General features: G+C 43.8%; 1 protein-coding gene across 1 annotated transcript in view; it reads left to right on the forward strand.

Moving 5' to 3' along the window:
* LOC126384223 (triple functional domain protein-like) overlaps window positions 1-19,400 on the forward strand; it is an 82,968-nt gene that overhangs the window by 60,711 nt on the left and 2,857 nt on the right. Inside the window, exons 10-24 of the mRNA XM_050035186.1 lie at window positions 379-570; window positions 2,512-2,643; window positions 3,251-3,481; window positions 6,471-6,593; window positions 9,736-9,927; window positions 10,232-10,401; window positions 13,949-14,123; window positions 14,306-14,501; window positions 15,126-15,292; window positions 17,060-17,179; window positions 17,294-17,485; window positions 17,601-17,750; window positions 17,834-17,948; window positions 19,122-19,237; window positions 19,358-19,395. Coding sequence (XP_049891143.1) covers window positions 379-570; window positions 2,512-2,643; window positions 3,251-3,481; window positions 6,471-6,593; window positions 9,736-9,927; window positions 10,232-10,401; window positions 13,949-14,123; window positions 14,306-14,501; window positions 15,126-15,292; window positions 17,060-17,179; window positions 17,294-17,485; window positions 17,601-17,750; window positions 17,834-17,948; window positions 19,122-19,237; window positions 19,358-19,395 — 2,309 coding nt within the window. The remainder of the gene's footprint in view (window positions 1-378; window positions 571-2,511; window positions 2,644-3,250; window positions 3,482-6,470; window positions 6,594-9,735; window positions 9,928-10,231; window positions 10,402-13,948; window positions 14,124-14,305; window positions 14,502-15,125; window positions 15,293-17,059; window positions 17,180-17,293; window positions 17,486-17,600; window positions 17,751-17,833; window positions 17,949-19,121; window positions 19,238-19,357; window positions 19,396-19,400) is intronic.

Raw genomic sequence — 19,400 nt, forward strand, 5'->3', positions numbered from 1 at the left:
TGTGTGTGTGTGTGTGTGTGTGTGTGCGCACTCACACATTTTCTGCATGTTCGCAGCAGCAGCACAACCAGGTATTAAGTAATCCTATTCTTTATCCACAGTCAGCCTTACGTAACCATTATGAAACCATTGAGAGGAGGAATCAATCCAGCCGCCAGAGTTTCTGTCCTCCATGAGAAACGATGGCGACAGTTCGATAGCGCTCGCCTCAGTCTCTGCTGTTTCTACCTGCAGTGCTTTATTTATTCTTCTCTCAAGCTTGGCTCCTGAATTTCTTTGATTTCTTTTTCACCCAGTTTCAGGTGCTCAATTTACCCACAACCCCCTGATCAGGCGTCTTTCTCGTCTCTTTCTGTCTCTCCCTGTCCCGCTGTGTAGAATGTGTACGTGAACATCAACCGCATCATGTCAGTGGGCAACCGGCTGCTGGAGTCGGGTCACTACGCCTCCCAGCAGATCAAGCAGATCTCAGGCCAGCTGGAGCAGGAGTGGAAGGCCTTTGCTGCCGCGCTGGATGAACGCAGCACGCTGTTGGAGATGTCGGCCAGCTTCCACCAGAAATGTGACCAGGTGAGCCAGAAACAAAAGAACGAAGAACGATGGCCCTGATCACACAGGACGTGTTTTAGTAATCGTTTTTAATGAGAATAAAGCCTCTTGCACGGTGTTTTTGCGTTGCTATGCACCTTGTGTTTCTGCGCTCTGGGTGCCCTGAGTGTTGGGCACACACGCTCCAATGCAGGTGAAAGACCATCGCCTGCTGAGGTTGCCTGGGTCCAGACCTTTGGTAAATGGACTTGGACTTGGAAAGCACCTTTCTAGTCTTCCAGCCACTCAAAGCTCTTTTATATCACACATTCACACGCTGGTGGTTGAGGCTGCTGTTCAAGGTGCCACTTGCTGCTCAGTTTTCCAGACATTCAGCAATTCGGGTTTCAGTATCTTGCCCAAGGATACTTTAACGTGTGGACTGGAGGAGTCGGGGATCAAATTGCTGATCCTACAATTACTGGACGACCCGCTCTACTTCCTGAGCAACAGTTGCCTTTGAATCCGCTCACTCCACAAAGTTCCAGATGCAATGAACTGACAACTCTGTCAGATATCAGACAACTGCGGAGGCGATACGCGTGCTGAATGTGGGCAATGCTCAATGTCACGCACATGAAACGCTAGCATGCTAGCTAATGTTAGCTAGCTAACTAATAAATACCACAAAATATAATGTTAATTGTACATTTTCCACTTCTTACAATCCGTGCATCTTTCCTAACTCGCTGCCAGCGAGGCAGCATCTCTCATGTGGGGCACTTGGTGTCTTTCATGGCCGATAAAATTTTGTAGTGTTGGTTAAACGAAGCAACAATCAGTGTCTCCTCCACATATATGTCTTTGCTGTTGGTTGAGGCTGCAATGAAGTTCACCAAAGTTGAACTGCACCTGATGCAGAGATGCAAATTTGCTTTGCAACTCTAAGTGAATGTTTTATTTGCCCGCCTGCTCACATTGAATGGAAGTAAACAGGAAGTTAATATTCGCAAATGCTAATTCACGCATAGGACTTTAGGAAGTAGCTGCACCCAGTCAAGAGTAGCACTAAGCTAAGCTAAGCTAGCTGGCTGCTGTAGCTTCATATTTAAAGTACAGATACTAGAGAAGTCTTTCAGGTATAGTGAGAACTGAATCCAGAACAACACACTGATGAGGTGTTGACCTTCACTATCTCAGTGGACGCACACGGACACGTGTGCACACAGTCTCTGGGTAGTGAAACACCCATTTGGCCTCATTAAATCTATAAAGCCTCACATATGCATTACATTAACATATATTTACATACACATATGCAGCATGTAAATAAGGCATTTGTTATCTGCTGTTATTTCTGTCTGCGCTCATTAGTCGGACACTATGGAATGATTCATGGCCTGAAAAAGCACACAAGCAGAATCCCAACGAGGGAACATGGGTGGTACGACTTTTCCGACCTGGAATGTTGCCGTCATCAGACCAGCCTTTCATGTTTGTGAGCTGAAATAGAAACAGCTTTTTGTTTCCAGAGGTTTCACCCCAACCTTTTCTCCTCCACACATACTTGCTTTAAATCTTGGTTCTACTCATGTACCTTACTCCAATTATCATGGGAGAGATGTTTGAAAGGCAACAGTGAGCTCACTTTGATTTCTGATGTTGCTCTGAGGCTCGCCTCGCTGATTGTTTTGTTTTTCTCCCCTCCCACAGGGGTGTACTCAAAGTTCTAGGGAGTCACCACAGGCCAATGAGCAGCACACTCAGCCGTGCATAACTCTGCTCAGAAAGCTTAAAGACAGCCTGTATTCATACTTAAAGACATTTCCTCGTCTTTAAGCTCAGTAACAGTTTAAAAATGCTCCTCAGGTCATTTCTTGTTCACTCTGGTGTATGTGACGTCCATGTGACTCCTGCTGACTCGTGAGAAATGCTTTACATCTGAGTGGCAGTTTGTTTAAACGTGTGTTTGTTCCCCTGCAGTACATGAGTAACGTGGACTCGTGGTGTAAGGCCTGCGGCGAGGTGGATCTGCCCTCCGAGCTGCAAGACCTTGAAGACGCCATCCACCACCACCAGGGCCTGTATGAACACATCACTGCTGCCTACTCTGAGGTAACAACACACTCTGTCTACATTTATCAAAACAGTTAAGTGGAGAAAACAACCGTAATTTGCAGCAACAATCCTCATTATTTAAGTTTCAATACACTTACTAGAGTCACAGTTAGTTTTGTTGTCACCTACTAGTGGAATATAAACTTTAAAATTAATTTTACTCTCACACACGCTGGAAAATAAAGCTCTCATATTGTTGGGGGAAGAATTACACAGTTCTCTTCTGTACTTCAGATTGAATTTAAAATAAATAACCTCTGTTACACTGACAGTGTTAAAGGAATAGCAGCTGCACTGTGCAAAAAAATAACTATTTTTGTTTCTGACTAATTCCTCCTTTTGGCTCTTTTAGTTATCACTTCCCTTTTAAGTGTCTAAATGTCACATCTGAAGTGCGTGTGCTCAGGAAATTATCCCCTCACTTTGCTGCCTGTGTGGCATTTAAATAATGTTTTTATTTCTAGGTGAACGTCAATACAGAGCAGGTTTATGTCATCATACTTTTTATTGTTGTGCCTTTTATTTTCATTCATTCTTGTATATTTGTGTCGTACTTGTGAGTAAAAAAAAAATACACTAACTTATTTTTCTAACTGTTCCTCAGGTGAGCCAAGATGGCAAAGCCCTGTTGGACAAGCTGCAGCGACCTTTGACCCCGGGCAGTGCCGACTCGCTGACAGCATCGGCAAACTACTCCAAGGCCGTGCACCACGTCCTGGACATCATCCACGAGGTGCTGCATCACCAGAGACAGCTGGAGAACATCTGGCAACACCGCAAAGTGCGGCTGCACCAACGTCTGCAGCTGTGTGTGTTTCAACAGGATGTCCAGCAGGTACACACACACACACACACACACACACACACACACACATTTACACTCTCTATATAAAATGGACTCAAGTCCCAAGTCCTAAACTTTGAGTTTCATGTCCTTAACAAGTCATAATGCACTCTTCACCAAACATTATCCCATTTTAACAACAGACTGATAATATATTAATTTACAAAATCACGGATGCTTTTTTAATTTGTATTTATTTGTTAAAACACATTTGTTAAGAAGCTACTTGGCTGTGAAGGTGACGTTAGCATGCTATCCATGTTAACATTAGCCCCACCTCACCGTTCTTTGTGTGACTTCAAATGTCGATTGAAGTTGGAAGTTGTTGCGTCTCAGTCTGTAATTTTCATCCTGCATGTTTTACACACTGCAGTTTTTTTGTTGACCATGGAATAGTGTTTGTGCACAAATTAAATTTTCTTTGGTATAATTTTTTTCAGACTGGCGCTCAGTAACATAAAGCTAGCTCTTCACGGTTCTCTCCTCCACCTCGATTGGAAGCTGTCGGATCGGATCAAACAAAGTGAATCTGGGTGTCGACTTGCTGGGAACAAAGTGTTGATGTTTACAGATTCAGGAACTGAAAGGAAATTGTTTGTGGCACACTTTGTAAAGAACATACTTAAAATCTTTAGGCTTTGGAAGGTAGCAAGTATTGTCAAGTCCAATGGCTCATGTTCAAGTAAAGTCATGAGTCATTGGTGTCTAAATCCAGTTGCAAGTCTTATTTGCGAGTCGAGTCTGAACTACTAAATTTGTGACTCGGACCTGACGTAAGTTTAACTGAGGTTGTCCTTGTTGGTACTAAATCCACTTTGGCTGAACTGCGTAGTTTCCGTCCATCCCTCTCCTCTGGTTAAGAGTCTGCGTGACAGCACACTGTCCTTTGAGTCAAACATAAATAATGTTACTCAGTCTGCAAACTTTCATCTACAAAATATCCTCCTGAGACTTGAACTTTTCTTGTTTGGCATGCATTTTTAATTTTTTCCAGCTATTTGGGATCAGTAGGACCTGATAAGTATAAAAACCTAAACATTGTCAACAACAACTAAGTCCCAACGTCCTCAAACGAGACGATAATAAAGTTTCAGTGTCTTCAATAGAATACTTTCTCATTAACGGCGTCTCAGCTTGTTCCTGTTGCTAAAATTGGTCAAAGTTGTTGCCATATCAAACTACAAACTTTATTAATAATAAATAAAGTTTCAGCCATAACGTGATCAGGTTTTGGGCTTTGTCCAATTTTGTGTCGGGATCAGCTGCAGACTGACTTGGCAGAGATGGCTGCCATCTTGTTTAGCTGCAGACTGACTTGGCAGAGATGGCTGCCATCTTGTTTTTGTCATGTATTTTGCTCTTACTGCCACTAGATGGCACAAAAAAGTGTCCACGAACAAGGACAGCAGGTCTAAGTCAGGTAGAATGAAGTATAAGGTGCAGCAAACCCAAAATGTGATGTTCTCATATGAGGACACAGGGTCTCAGGAGGATACTAATTATTTTGCCCGTCACACCTCAGAGCGCCGCTATCCTCGTTCACGCTTTGGTTACATCTCGTATTGAGTATCGCAGTTCTGTCCCCTTTGGTCTCCCTTCTCAAGTATCTTCATAAATTCCAACTGGCCATCAGTATCATTGCTAGCACACCCCCCCCCATAGATCAGATCACTCCTGTTCTCCAGCAGCTTCACCAGCTTCCTGTTAAATATCGCATCAATTTCAAGATTCTGCTTCTCACCTTTAAGGCGCTTCATAATCAAGCCCGTCGTACCTGTCTGAACTCCTTCATATCTTCACAACCTCCCGTACTCTTAGATCCTCTTCTGCAATCTAACTCACATCACCATCTGCCTGCTTGAACACCATGGGTTCTAGAGCCGTCAGCCGTTCTGCCACCTGCCTTTTGAAGTCTCTTTCCCGCGACATTTGCAATATTGACTCCTTTCCACCTTCAAATCCCGTCTGAAAACACACTTTTCAAGCAGCCGTATTTGCTCTGATTTAATGGTGACATACACTGATGATGACTTTATGATGATGATTTTTACCTAATATTTATAATTATAATTTTTGTCTACTAATTTTTTTTTACTTATAATTGTATATCACTGAATTGCTTGACTTTTTGGTCTATGGATACATTGCTGCCTGCCTTTTTTAGCTGTGTCTTAAAAGGTGTCCTTGAGTGCTTTGAAAGGCTCCTATAAATAAGATGCATTATTATTAATATTATTATTAAGTCACATGACTTGAGACCACATCTCTGATATGCTCTTTACATGTTTTTGTTTATATGCACACACACGTTTGTTGGAACACGTGGTATTTCCACAACCAAACTTAATTGGCAGTTTTTTCAGGACAGCATCGAGAGGGTTAGACAGTAATTTGAAAATAGCAGGGTACTCGACTGGTTAGAAGAATTCTTCTCTTAATGGAGGGTTTGATCTCCGCAGCAGCCATGTTTCCTTTCAAAATGTCCTTGAGCAAGATGCTGGAAGTGTGTGTTTTCACTCATCGTGCGTACGAGTGGAAAGGAACATTGGATAAAAGTCTGTAATGGAAGTGCTCTGTGCAGAACGAAGGCTCCAGAACGAGCATAATGAGCGTGGCATCGTCAAATGGTCCGCTATGATAATACAGTTGCATACTGTCCAAAAAATCCTGGGCATTCCTGAGCGTGTCGACATGGCAACTGTTGCTATGGCAACTGAAGTGGGTCATATGTCCATGCAGATGCTGTTCAGCCGTTCACGGCATGAAGGACAGGGTGCAGGGAGAGGAGTGTGAGCGAGAGAGGCTCAGTGTGACGCCTCATAAAATACTGATCATTATTTCTGTCATTCCTCTTCTCTTACACACTCATTTGATTATCATCAACACTTGGGGCTCATCTACCACCTTAGAGCGCCCCCTTGTGGCTGTGTTTTCCTAGTGCCTGTCTCACTTTGTGGACATGTGATGTGTCTCTACACAGGTGCTGGACTGGATAGAAAACCACGGCGAGGCCTTCCTCAGCAAACACACAGGTGTGGGAAAGTCCCTCCATCGAGCCCGGGCTCTACAGAAACGGCACGAGGACTTTGAGGAAGTTGCACAGGTAGCTTGGTTCTGTTCCTGTAACTCTCACTCTCCACCAGGTTTAAGCCGTTAGAGGTATTTCCTCATGTTAGAATAGCACACAGTCTGCAGCCAGTGTCAACCACCACTAATGCTTTTATTACAGTCACATGAACAAAAAAATCTGCAGTGAGACCGTGTTGCCACATCTGCAGTCAGTTACTTCTACTGAATATACTTTTCTTCTTCACACCTGCATCATACAATCAGCCAAATAGTTAATGTCCCGCTCGAAATCTCATGTTGTTCATTAAATGGATAATTCAGCACTTTTTAACCAGCTTTATGTCACAACCATGTGAGTAATATGTATAAATGAACTGTGGCCCTCCATCTAACTCGTGCCTAGATATCCCTGCCCGCAGATAACAAATAGCACGTCATCTGACAGAGTTTTGAAACAAACATAAATCAAGATCCTGTTACCACACAGCCACGTTTTCACCTAAAATGTTTCCAGAAACATATTTTAGTGCCCTGTTTAGCTGTTACAGCGAGAGTTTGTGAATCAGGAAGACGGAGCCGTACTGTTTCTTGTATAGTGAAAATAGAGGCTGAAAAAACTGAGATCAAACGGTAAAATTTAAACCAAGATTCACTGAGTCACCTGTTTCTCACCTCAAATGTTTCAGCTTACTGCTTTAACTGTTGTACGAGATCATTTGTTACCAGACGTGTCAAACGGAGGAGTGCGTATGACGTGACCCACCAGCGGGAGCATTTATTGGCCTTTTGGAAATCGTAGGTTTCTTCCTCTTGACTCAAAGTGAACGCTGCTGCCCTTTTTCTCAGTTTTCTCTGGTCATAAAGAACCAGTTTCAAAAGTATTTGCGCCTTTCTAACTGTATCAGCAGCCCAATTTTATAAGAAGTTCATCTTTCCAGCAGTGAAATACTTCTTTAAATACCAACTCTGCATTTCAAAATGCAAAAATCTCTCCATACACTGACTCTTTTAAAATACTGCAAAGCCAACTCAGTATAAAGTAAATCTTTCAAACAGGACTACAGGTTTTCTATCACAGAGGAAAACAGATTCAATCACAGCACAGCCACTTTCAAAATACTTCACTGCATTGCTTTTCATGTACCTGTGTACAATACACCAATGGTTCCCATGGTGCAGCCATGAGGTCCAGATTTCTCCTTAGTCACCAGCTCTAGGTCCACACAGTGTAATACGTTTGGCGTCGTACTAAGATTTGGCCATGTGTCAACCTAGTTTTCTGTCTCTGTCAAGCAGCTGTCCTTTAGTCACAAACGGTTCTTAAAGGTCTGTGCTGGAGATTAAATGCACTTCAATAAACTTAACATGTTTGCAAGTCACTTGCGGTCCATTCAGAGTAGACATGTGACCCACTTCTGGACCAAGACCCACCAGTTGGGAACCACAGCAATAGACAATATGAAGTCTGCTGTTTTTTATCATCCAGTTTCCTCTCACTGTAAACACTCAACATTTCATCAAATGTGTGCACTTTCAGCAGCGTACTATCAAACTTAAAGAGTCCTCTTACGTTACAGAATGAAGCCCACGGTAGAAACAGCACTAAGTGACAGAATTACTGCAGTAAAAGCTTATTAGCAACATGAAGATGTTGCCACAAAAAATCCACCATACATGACCTCTGGTTCTAAATGTGCACAAATAAAGTACAGTACAAAAAAAGTCAAAGAAGGGGAAAAACACAAAGAGTCACAGTTTCAGAACGCCCTGGTTCAGCTACTTCCTCATTCAGATGTAATTTTCTCTGCTCCTCTTTGTTGTTGTTTTCACTTTGAACAAAATCAACCCAAAAAGTCCCTTTTTACTGCTGATGTTTGTGTAACTGACAGAATTCAACGCCTGGTTGTATCTGTGGTTATATTAGAATCAGCTGTGACACAACTATAAATCAGCTGGTTCTCAGTGTTTCAATGATCTGTTCATGTAAACCTGCTCATCAGCTGCGTCAGTGACGCTTCTCAGCTGCTGTTGTTGCGTAAGTAGAGGCTTTATACTGTATTTAAGGTTTTGAACTTTGGGTTTTCATTTACTGGCAAGTTGTGTGCAAGTATTTGTAAATAAGACAAGACAGATCCATGATGGTGGTGTTGGGATAGCAGCTATGTAAAGAAAGTGTAAGCATTGCAGAAATGTGTGAACCTCTTACAAGCACATGTCACATTCATCGATGGATATAAGTGTTTCTAATTTCAGATAATTCTGAAGATTGTTCCATACCCAAGGTGCATAAGAGTGAATTCACTAGATATTTTTTTCCAGTGAAATTTAGGGATGCACGATGTTGTTGTTTTTTGCAGATATCAGATATCCAATATGCCGATATATACCAACTCATTTGGCCGATAACTTGATATCGATATATCCCTTTTTCCCCCACCTGATTTAATGATCATTAATTCTCCTCTGTAGTGGAATTAACATCATATTATGCATGCACACTCTTATCGTGACGGCCCAGCAGCAGATGGAGACATCAGATATTTTTCAATGTATAAAATCTTCAACATAAACCAGCGCACACTGAATTACTGTGATTTTATTAAAAGCGAACAACGTGTTTCGCCTGTGGCTTCTTCAGGTTGGCTCAACAGACTCATATGAACACTCACAGGTGTGCTGAATATACTTGGGTCACATGACATCACACCACAGAACCCTTTAGTGTTACGGAGTACCGGACTGTACCGGCCTCCTTTCACCCCTATTATAATTTAGTACAGCAAAAAAATATTGCCGCTTTTACTCAGGTAAAGGATCCTGCTGCATCATCGCTAAAAACGTACAAACCTGTGTAGAACACTTGCCCAGGATATCAGCTCTGATCAGCTTTAACCAGAAAATATTAATATCAGCTGTAACGTTTGTTTCTGCAGTGTCTTTCTCTTCCTCTTTACATCACCTTCACCCACTCTCTGTCTCCATTTCCTCTCACCAGTTATCTCTGCACAGCTCTACTATCACTGACTCTATCATTGCACACGTCTTCTACATATCCTGTTTGTCATTCTCTCTGTGCCTCTTCTCTCTCCGCTCTCCTTCACAATATGTTTTACTTGCATTATATCGTCGTCCTGGGTTAATTCATCTCTCTTTCTCCATCCCCGGCCGCGGCGTAGAATACGTACACCAATGCAGACAAGCTGCTGGAGGCGGCCGAGCAGCTGGCCCAGACGGGAGAGTGCGACCCAGAGGAGATCTACCAGGCCGCCCACCAGCTCGAAGACAGAATCCAAGACTTTGTTCGCCGCGTGGAGCAGCGCAAAGTCCTGCTGGACATGTCTGTCGCCTTCCACACGCACGTCAAAGAGGTAGGCAGGGAGGGTGACGTAACGCTGAAGTGGATGGTGGGCTGTGTGTTTGTGTGGATGAGAGCTTTCACAGCGCTCTCTGAGCAAGAGGGAAATAATTACCAGATAAAATGGCTTTTATAAAGTTAGTCACATTCAGATCAACATTTCTCCGTCCTCACTTCATACATGAGGATATATGAGAAGTTTGAGAGCTGCACACCAGCACGAGCTTCAATGCAACATGAGCGATGTGTTTTAATTTTGAAATTTTACACACATTGTGTAATAAATATCCATCATACTAATGACTGTGCTCCTGCAGCTGTGGACATGGCTGGAGGACCTCCAGAAGGAGCTGCTGGACGACGTTTACGCCGAATCGGTGGAGGCCGTCCAGGATCTGATCAAACGCTTCGGCCAGCAGCAGCAGACCACGCTGCAGGTCACTGTCAACGTCATCAAGGAGGGAGAGGATCTCATCCAGCAGCTCAGGTACACATTAATGCATCTGACTACAAATGAAACCAGTGCCAAGCGTTAAAGACAAATGAGACCCCTACAGCACATGGGAGGCATCTATGTAATGAAGCTCCATCCTGTATGTGTGTATTTTCTTGTTTTAAAAGTGAGTGGACACGTGCACGGTAACTATCGCTGCGTTCTCCTTCTCTTGTCTGTTTTGTAAAACTAGAAGTGGAACCAGATCAAAACCACAATATTGAAAACAAAACTAAACGTGGTACTCCTTGTCTGATTGTTTCAATGATCTGAAACCAGCCTCAGTTTCACTTCTGATGTGAATCCGAAGGCAGTTGAACGCAATCTGCAAAACTAGAATTGGTTGAATCAGGCAACAAGAGAGTAAAAACCAATAAACTAAAATAAAACCAACCAATCCTTTAAGTATGCGGTCTTCAACAGGGGGTCTACGACCTGCAGGAGGTCCTCAGAGTTACTGCAGGGGGGCCGCCAAATTATTGTTTGATAATTTAAGTTTAATTTAGCTTTTTCCCCCCAGAAATTGAATAAATCTGAACATGAATCCATCATTTTTTAATTCATTTTCCGCAACCTCATCCTGGTGGGGGTGCAGGACATACATGGCCCCCATTACCAGTTTAGACACGCTGTGTCACGCCAAGCTGCGTCAGAAATGGACCTTCCAAAAGCTTACCTGCCCTGCTGTGGAAAAACACAGGGAGCAAAACTAACAGGGGTCTTAAGCTGTGGATCAGCCCGCTGCTGTTAAACGTCATCACTCAAGACGAGCCGTCATCAGTTAAAGACACACCTTCAAGAAGGTAGCCCTGTTATGCTGGGCTGATGGTCCAAACCAAACCAAATCAAACCAAGACAAGCCATGAATGTCGAAAAGAGAAATTAGTGACAACATAAGAAAAAGGGTGCATCAACATTTTAAGTTACATAATGGTCTTCTTTTAGTCCTTGGAGCTTCAGCAGGGTCATTTAGTCATGAGCAGATCTGGAACAGAAATGTGTGTGAATATGTAAATATATGCAATAAACAGTTAGTGTCATTTTGAAAAGACAGTAGTGAGACGCATGAAACCCAAAAAAAGACAGCAGAGAGGATGGGAGGAGGTGTTGGAGAGGTGGAAGCAGTTGACCCTCAGTCTCCAGCTCTATTTTTACACAGAGGATGTTCCAGTCCCTCTTCATCCTCCCCGTTTTCTCTCCGTCCCTCTCTCCCCGGTGTATCAGCTCCGCACTGATTTCTTACATAAGTCTGCTTTTATAAGCGCGTGTCTAATTGTGTGGCACTCTCCCCGGGAGGCAACTGTAACTCTACACACCTTTTGCTCATGTGTGTGTACGACACTGCGACACTCTGCTGTGTGTGTGTGTGTGTGTGTGTGTGTGTGTGTGTGTGTGTGTGNTGTACGACACTGCGACACTCTGCTGTGTGTGTGTGTGTGTGTGTGTGTGTGTGCGCACACGTGTGTTCATGAATGCACATTTAAGTGTGGGAGTGTATCCGTCACGCTGAATAATCAACCTGAAGTCAATCAGAATCTGTCTGACCTCCGCTGTCTTTGCTTACTCATATGTTAACTCGTTAACTCACTGGTGTCTGCGCGTTCATGCGTCATGTGTGTGTGCATCTGTCAGATTGATGAATCAGAATCTGTATGACCCGTTTCACTTTCATAGGAGGAGAGAAAGAAGCAGCGCTATCTGATATCCAGAACAACACTGAATCGTTAGTTAAATAATAGATGGAGATTTAAGGTAATACTTATATTATAAATTAGTAGAAATAATTTGGAATTTTGTTTGAAAGGATGTGATCCTTATATTTGTGGGACTGCCCCAAATCTTGTACTTTCTGGCAGATAAATTAAGGTTGAAATACATCTTAAGATTCATTCTATAAATGATGTGACCTGATTTGAAGGAACATTTGTACAGGATGTCAGTGTACGCCTCCTTTGTTCTAGAAGACTGGAAGGACTTTTAAAAGACTAAAGTCTGACACCGTCCCACATCTAAAGTCAGTGCGAGTTTTTAAGTCTCACACTTTAAGATTTTACAAAGACGGGACGTTGCAGAGTCACTACTTGCCAGATGACAACTGGATTCTTTTAGAGGTTATTTCCCATCCTGCTCCTGGTGAAAATATCACACCAAACTCTTCAGACAATAGAAGGACAATTATTCAATCTACTGTGATGTGTAAGATTATGGTGATATTTTGTACACACATGCAGCTCAGTCTGCACAAAACTCTGCACAGACGGGCTCCCCTACACCACCGTGTCACCTGTCTGTCTGTGTGGATTTTGCATGTTCTCCCTGTGTCAGTGTGGGTTTCCTCCAGGTGCTCCAGCTTCCTCCCACAGTCCAAAGACATGCAGGTTAATTGGTGACGATGAAACAATGGATTGATGATGAAACTCCCTTTAAGAAATATAAAATACTATCACTTTCTTACGTGTCTACAAAAACACATAGATCTAAAAACACAACATATGTCGACAGTGCTCTTGTTAATTTGGCATCAGTATAATCCATAAAGATAAACTGTGCATGTGTACAAGCTTTAAATTTCATGGCCTCAGCCTCTGTTGCTTAGCTGTGCTATTTCAGTGGGAGGAGACCGTGGGAACGAGAGATGAACCGCTTCAAAAATAAGATTTCTCCCTAAAATAAGTGCTGGTTGGTGGATCAGATACACGCTGGAATAAAAACAGACTCTTGTTCACGCCACCACTCCACCAGTTTCAGAAAAGAGAGACGTGTTCATGTTCTTGCGCCTCCCCAGAGTCCACTTCATGTTAACTGTCTACCCGGTTTGCTGCTTCCTGTTTGGTGCTGGAGAGAGCGCAGCTATTGGCTGTTGACAGTGTCATTGTCGTCATTGAACTTCAGTATTTGCACAAGCCAAGACTAAAACTTGAGATGATATTAAACATGTTGGAACGTCTCAGACTGAGTTTTATGATCACCTTACATTAATCGATTGAGATCAAGGGAGCATCCACTGAGTAAAAGCTCTCATGGTTTTATTCTGACGATGGAAATGTGTCTGCGACAGTGAAATTGTTTGGTTTTAAGACCAGCATTAGTTTTTAAATAGAATTCATTCACACTCATTTCACTTCTCCCTTTGTTACTATTTATATATGGTGTCATTTCCCTATTTAATCTGTGTATATACATGTTACTAAAAAATCAGTGTAAGACAGCAGAATGTTAAAGACAGTGTCGGACCGAGACAGAGGAGGAAACGAGGTTTGAAAATCTTATCATAAAAATTCAGTCTTGAAAGTGGTGAAAACTGTGTTGGCTTTATTCAGGCAGAAACTTTCCACAGTTCAAATTAAATAACCGTTTAAAAAAATCTACTGCATTGCTATGTAACAGCTGAATAAGGCCCTGCAGGCTGTGCTCTGCAGCAGTTTTCAGAGCAGCTAAGTTTGCTTGGCGTCGTGCCCGACTGTGTCTTTATGGCTGTTTTTTTAAAGAGCACAGCGCTGCCTCTCGCCGCTCATTGCTTAATTGTGTGTTTCTCTTCCAGGGACTCGGCCATCTCCAGCAACAAGACGCCCCACAACAGCTCCATCAACCACATCGAGAGCGTCCTGCAGCAGCTGGACGAGGCCCAGGCCCAGATGGAGGAGCTCTTTCAGGAGAGGAAGATCAAACTGGAGCTCTTCCTGCAGCTCCGTATCTTTGAGAGGGACGCCATCGATGTGAGTCTGCTTGAGTGACCAGTGAAACTGTTGTTTGCCCTGAGCTAGCTCAGCGCTACATGCTCACTGTATTACACTCTACTGTAGTCTGTAGCTCCAGCTCCAGTGTCCTTTCAGCATTGGGAACAAATACTCCTGATGTATGTGGCCTCTGAAAGTGGACTCTTGCTGTCCTTCCTCAGATCATCTCTGACCTGGAGTCATGGAACGAGGAGCTGACGGGTCAGATGAATGATTTCGACACGGAGGACCTGACGCTGGCCGAGCAGAGGCTGCAGCACCACGCTGACAAGGCCCTGACCATGAACAACCTCACCTTCGATGTCATCCACCAGGGACAGGAGCTGCTGCAGTACGTCAATGAAGTCCAGGCCTCTGGTGAGTTCGCCACCCAGACTCAGGGTGAAAGAACAGAACACACTGCAGTCGGTCAGTTGATTTCCTTTATGCTGCAGTTTGCTTTGTCATCTGGAAGAATTGTTTCCAGACATTCAGAGGTCTTAAACAGTTCTCTGAATCTCACATGCTGTGAAGTAGAGGAGAAGTTTGTCACCTGTTCACCACCTCAGCCATCAGAGGGTTAAAGAAGGATGCAGCTCATGCTCACTGTTGCTGCTGCGCACATCTCTGTGTTGGCTACATTAGTTTGATATTGATACTGTGTAGGTGTCGCGGGTCGGATTCGGTCAGTGTTTGTGATGAGAGGCACCCACTCACCAACCATAATAACTCACCTGTGATCTCACATGCTAATAGGTGCTCTCTAACACAGCACAAAGAATGGTTACATCATGTCACGTGTACTGAAACATGCTGATGATATTATCACAGAGAAGTTGTTAGCATGGAGGTGAATCTGCTTTGCAAGACTAATACAGATGTTAGCAGTCATTAAAAGTGTCAGGGATAAAAGCATCTGAAGTTAATGACAAGCTTTGGCAGGCTCAACTCAGAGCTGCAGCATCCATCCAAAGCTAATGCCGCTGTGCGTCTCACCTCCAGGCGTGGAGCTGCTGTGCGACCGGGACGTCGACATGGCAACACGGGTTCAGGATCTGCTGGAGTTTCTCCACGAGAAGCAGCAAGAACTGGACCTGGCGGCCGAGCAGCACCGCAGGCACCTGGAGCAGTGCGTCCAGCTGAGACACCTGCAGGCTGAAGTCAAACAGGTAAGACACACACTCATATACCTGCGACAAGGCGCCATCTGCAGGCCACGATTTTGCAACTACAGTGTACAGGATACCTGCAAGTTCTTAAAAAAGGAGACAACAACAGTCAGCCCCTCCAGGATGGTGCGATGTTGCAGTGGCAACAAATAATGCTAATTCAGCAAATCAGTGTAAATTCTGCAGGACGTTGCAATTTTGTCCAATCACCACAACCCCTCCGCAAATTTGAGCACTCATCACAGTCTCCCATGAGTGTCATCAATCACAGCAGTCCCTTACACACCATCACCAAACTCACTTTCTTGTTTCTGGTTGTAAAGATGCAGATGTGCGAATGTTTTACATCCACTTTACTGCTAAAGATTGTGCAAGGAAATTCCCTGATGTTGTTGAAGATGTTTTGCACCATGTGTAACGTGGTGGAGCACAAACTAAAAACTATGCATGGGTACCAAAACCTGGTATTAAACGGTCCCCGGGGCCGAATTATTAAAGACCGTAGTGTTAATAAGCGCTGACGTTAACGGTTTTGCTATTGGTATTAGAGAAATTCAGAAGATATGTTTCTAATTTGCAATAAGATGCAGACGTTCGTCACTGATGCATTTTTGTTGTTCAGTCCAGAGGAAAGCTCTCTGTGTGTCGGAGCCTCACAGCCTGTTGCATGTATGAGGGGCGGGGCCACACACACACACACACACACACACACACACATACACACAGGCCCTGCTCTCTGTGGCAATGGCAAAGAGAGCAAAACGCTCCAAAGTATAGTTATTCTTCACAAGAGTTGATGAGGATACTGCTTGTTGCCACGAGTTCAACAACTCCTCTGCATGTGAGAGCAGAAACATGATCAACTTTTCAAAACATCTATCAAAAGGTCATCACATACAGGTGGAGAAATGCACTGTTTTTGACCGCCTAGCTTGTAGTTCATCTTCCGTTACTCCGTCCATCTCGGGTATGTTATAGTCTGTAATCGTAATTTATTCAGGTTGCTGAGGTTTCTACCATTTATTTCTAGAGACTTTTTCCTTATCCATGTGAGGGTCTGAGGACAGAGGGATGTCGTATGCTGTAAACCCTCTGAGGCAAATTGAGATTCCTGAAATTGGGCTTTATCGATAAAATTGAACTCTAAACAGTGCTGTAGCAGAATGTTGATTTATATACTGTACTAATATACACAGAAACTAAAGCAACGTTAATTCTGTTCTTATTTTGTTTAATTTTTTTCTCTTTAAAAGAAACCCCAAAAGAACTGATAAGAGTACAGTTAAGGTGCCAGATCGATAAGCCGTGTGCGTAAGAGTAGAAGTATCGTAAAAATCCCACTAAAGACATTAATTGACGACACTATACTACTGCAAACACACCTGGAGAATGGCTGAAACATGTTGACAACAGACCTGACAGAGCACCATGACAGAAGCTGTTGAATCCATGTTGTACATGCTGAAAGAATCACGGTGTGTTCGTGGTAATATTAGTGCAGTATAAATCACAGACTCTGAACAATGAGGTTTTATTCTCACTGGAACAAGCTGCCATTGTTTTTTCATGAACTACACACAGAAAATCACAGCGTTTGCATTTTTCACTCGCACCTACAATGTCATTGCAAAGAAAGTTTTAAGAAAAGCTGCCATAAAAACAGCACTTCAGGTTGTAACAATCCCAGAAACAGCCTGTGAAATCCTGGAGGGACTGGCTAGTGTTGGAGTGTTGACATTTGTTGACAGCTGTCCTCCGTTTACTCAGGTCCTGGGTTGGATTCGTAACGGCGAGTCGATGCTGAACGCTGGTCTAATAACAGCCAGCTCCCTACAGGAAGCTGAACAACTGCAGAGGGAACACGAACAGTTTCAACACGCCATCGAGGTGAGACAGAGCTTGTTCATCCCATCAGTTTCCCCCTCCGTTATCTTTTACACAGTTGCTCATTGTTTTGGTCTTCCTAACCCTGTCCTCTCTCCACCTCTTCCCTCCCTGCAGAAAACCCACCAGAGTGCCCTGCAGGTGCAGCAGAAGGCCGAGGCTCTGCTCCAGGCGAACCACTACGACATGGACCTGATCCGAGACTGTGCAGAGAGCGTGGCCTCCCACTGGCAGCAGCTCATGCTGAAAATGGAGGACAGGCTCAAGCTGGTCAATGCCTCAGTGGCCTTCTACAAGACCTCTGAGCAGGTAGGAGACCCTACTGACAGCTCAGCTTTCAGTTTGACTCATCTTGTACCAAAAACTACACAAAATAAACAACTGAGCGTCTTTCCTGGATGATGAAGTGTTTCTGTCCCAACAGGTCTGCAGTGTGCTGGAGAGCCTGGAGCAGGAGTACAAGAGAGAGGAGGACTGGTGCGGAGGAGCCGACAAACTGGGACCAAACTGTGAAACGGACCACGTCAGCCCCATGATCAGTAAACACCTGGAGCAGAAGGAAGCCTTCCTCAAGGTAACCTGCAACAAAGTCATACAGACACCTCGACATAGCATTGTGTTACGTCTCTGATCACAGTGTGTTAATGTTTCCATCAGGCGTGCACTCTGGCCAGAAGAAACGCAGACGTCTTCCTCAAGTACATGCACAGGAACAGCGTCAACATGCCGGGGATGCTGAGTCACGTCAAAGCTCCAGAACAGCAGGTTAAAAGTAAGTATCAGGAAACGGGTTGTTAGAAGTGGTGCTTCTTTTTAAGTTAGGGATGTGCGATTTTCTGCCGATATATAACAGCTAATTTGGCCGATAACCAATTCAGATATCGATACATCCAAACCTATTTGACTGGACCATGTGGGAATTTAATTTGAAAGGACAGACACAGGAAGTGTCCACACTCAGCAGTCAGACAGGAGTCAGGTTACAAGCCAATCACAGCCGACAGATATCCTTCCCTTCTTCTCTAAATATTCAGTCTGATAAAAACAGAAAAGTTGATCATGTTCCTCCGACTGAAATCGTACTAAATTGGATTCCTCAAAGTGGGACTAACGCAGGAGTTGAATTCCTCCTGCATGTATACAGTCATTCAGACCCAAACTGGCCGAGGCGCTCTGAGCATGCTCCATAGTTTCCGCCCCGGGCTTTGACCCTGAAGTCCAATAGCATTAAATGTGTAAGAGAAGAAGAAGCCAGTAACAACATGGAGAAATCTACATCCAGAGCCGTGACTTTTTGGACGGACCAAATGTACAGAGCTGTAAAGTTGTCCACCATGGTACCAGTTAGCTGCTAGCTAACCGTAGCTAACTTGTTTGTCCATTGTTTGGTCTGTGACGTAATAGGTCAACAGGAAAAAGGTCCAATACTAACAAGCTGAAAGGGGGCATATCTCCACCTATCGTAGAGGAGTCGCACATACTTGGCTCAATAAATGGATTCCCCTCCCGTGCTTGTATACTGGGACAAGGACAGTAGGCCAGTTAAATGACCTCGTCGCGCCGTAACCGTAGCTCCACTCACTGTGACTGGAAACGTACTGAGTGTTAACTGTCACTGTTACATATGAGTCTAATAAACAAATGGTCATGTTGCGGGTGAAGTAACCTGTTTAAGTGGATTAGTAAACAATGACTTTTTGTAATATTTTTTAAGAGGCTGCAAAACCTTGTCTCTGTAATGGTGATATGTCATAGTATATTTCAAAAACTGCATGTGATCCAGTGACAGTAATGAGAGCACCACGACATGTCCAAAGGCAGAAAAGCTCTTGAACTGAAGCTCTTGTTACGTTTCCAGGACTCTGATTAAATCTCTAGAGTTAGGGGGTATTTAGGAGCTGAACACCTGAATCCTGAGTGTCTTCTGTGTTCCTTTTGTGTTCAGACATCCTCAATGAGCTGCTGCAGAGAGAGAATCGTGTTCTCCACTTCTGGACGATGAGAAAACGACGGCTGGACCAGTGTCAGCAGTACGTGGTGTTTGAGCGCAGTGCCAAACAGGTACATGACGCACACACACACACAGTTTAGTTCAGATCAACTTATGATTCATTTTACTAAACACATATGAATTCATGTGATCTGACAACACCTGTGTCCTGTGTGTTTGTGTGTTTTCAGGCTCTGGAGTGGATTCACGACACTGGGGAGTTTTACCTGTCCA

Source organism: Epinephelus moara, chromosome 22 (genome assembly GCF_006386435.1).
Source record: "Epinephelus moara isolate mb chromosome 22, YSFRI_EMoa_1.0, whole genome shotgun sequence".
In the NCBI taxonomy this organism is placed as follows: domain Eukaryota; kingdom Metazoa; phylum Chordata; class Actinopteri; order Perciformes; family Serranidae; genus Epinephelus; species Epinephelus moara.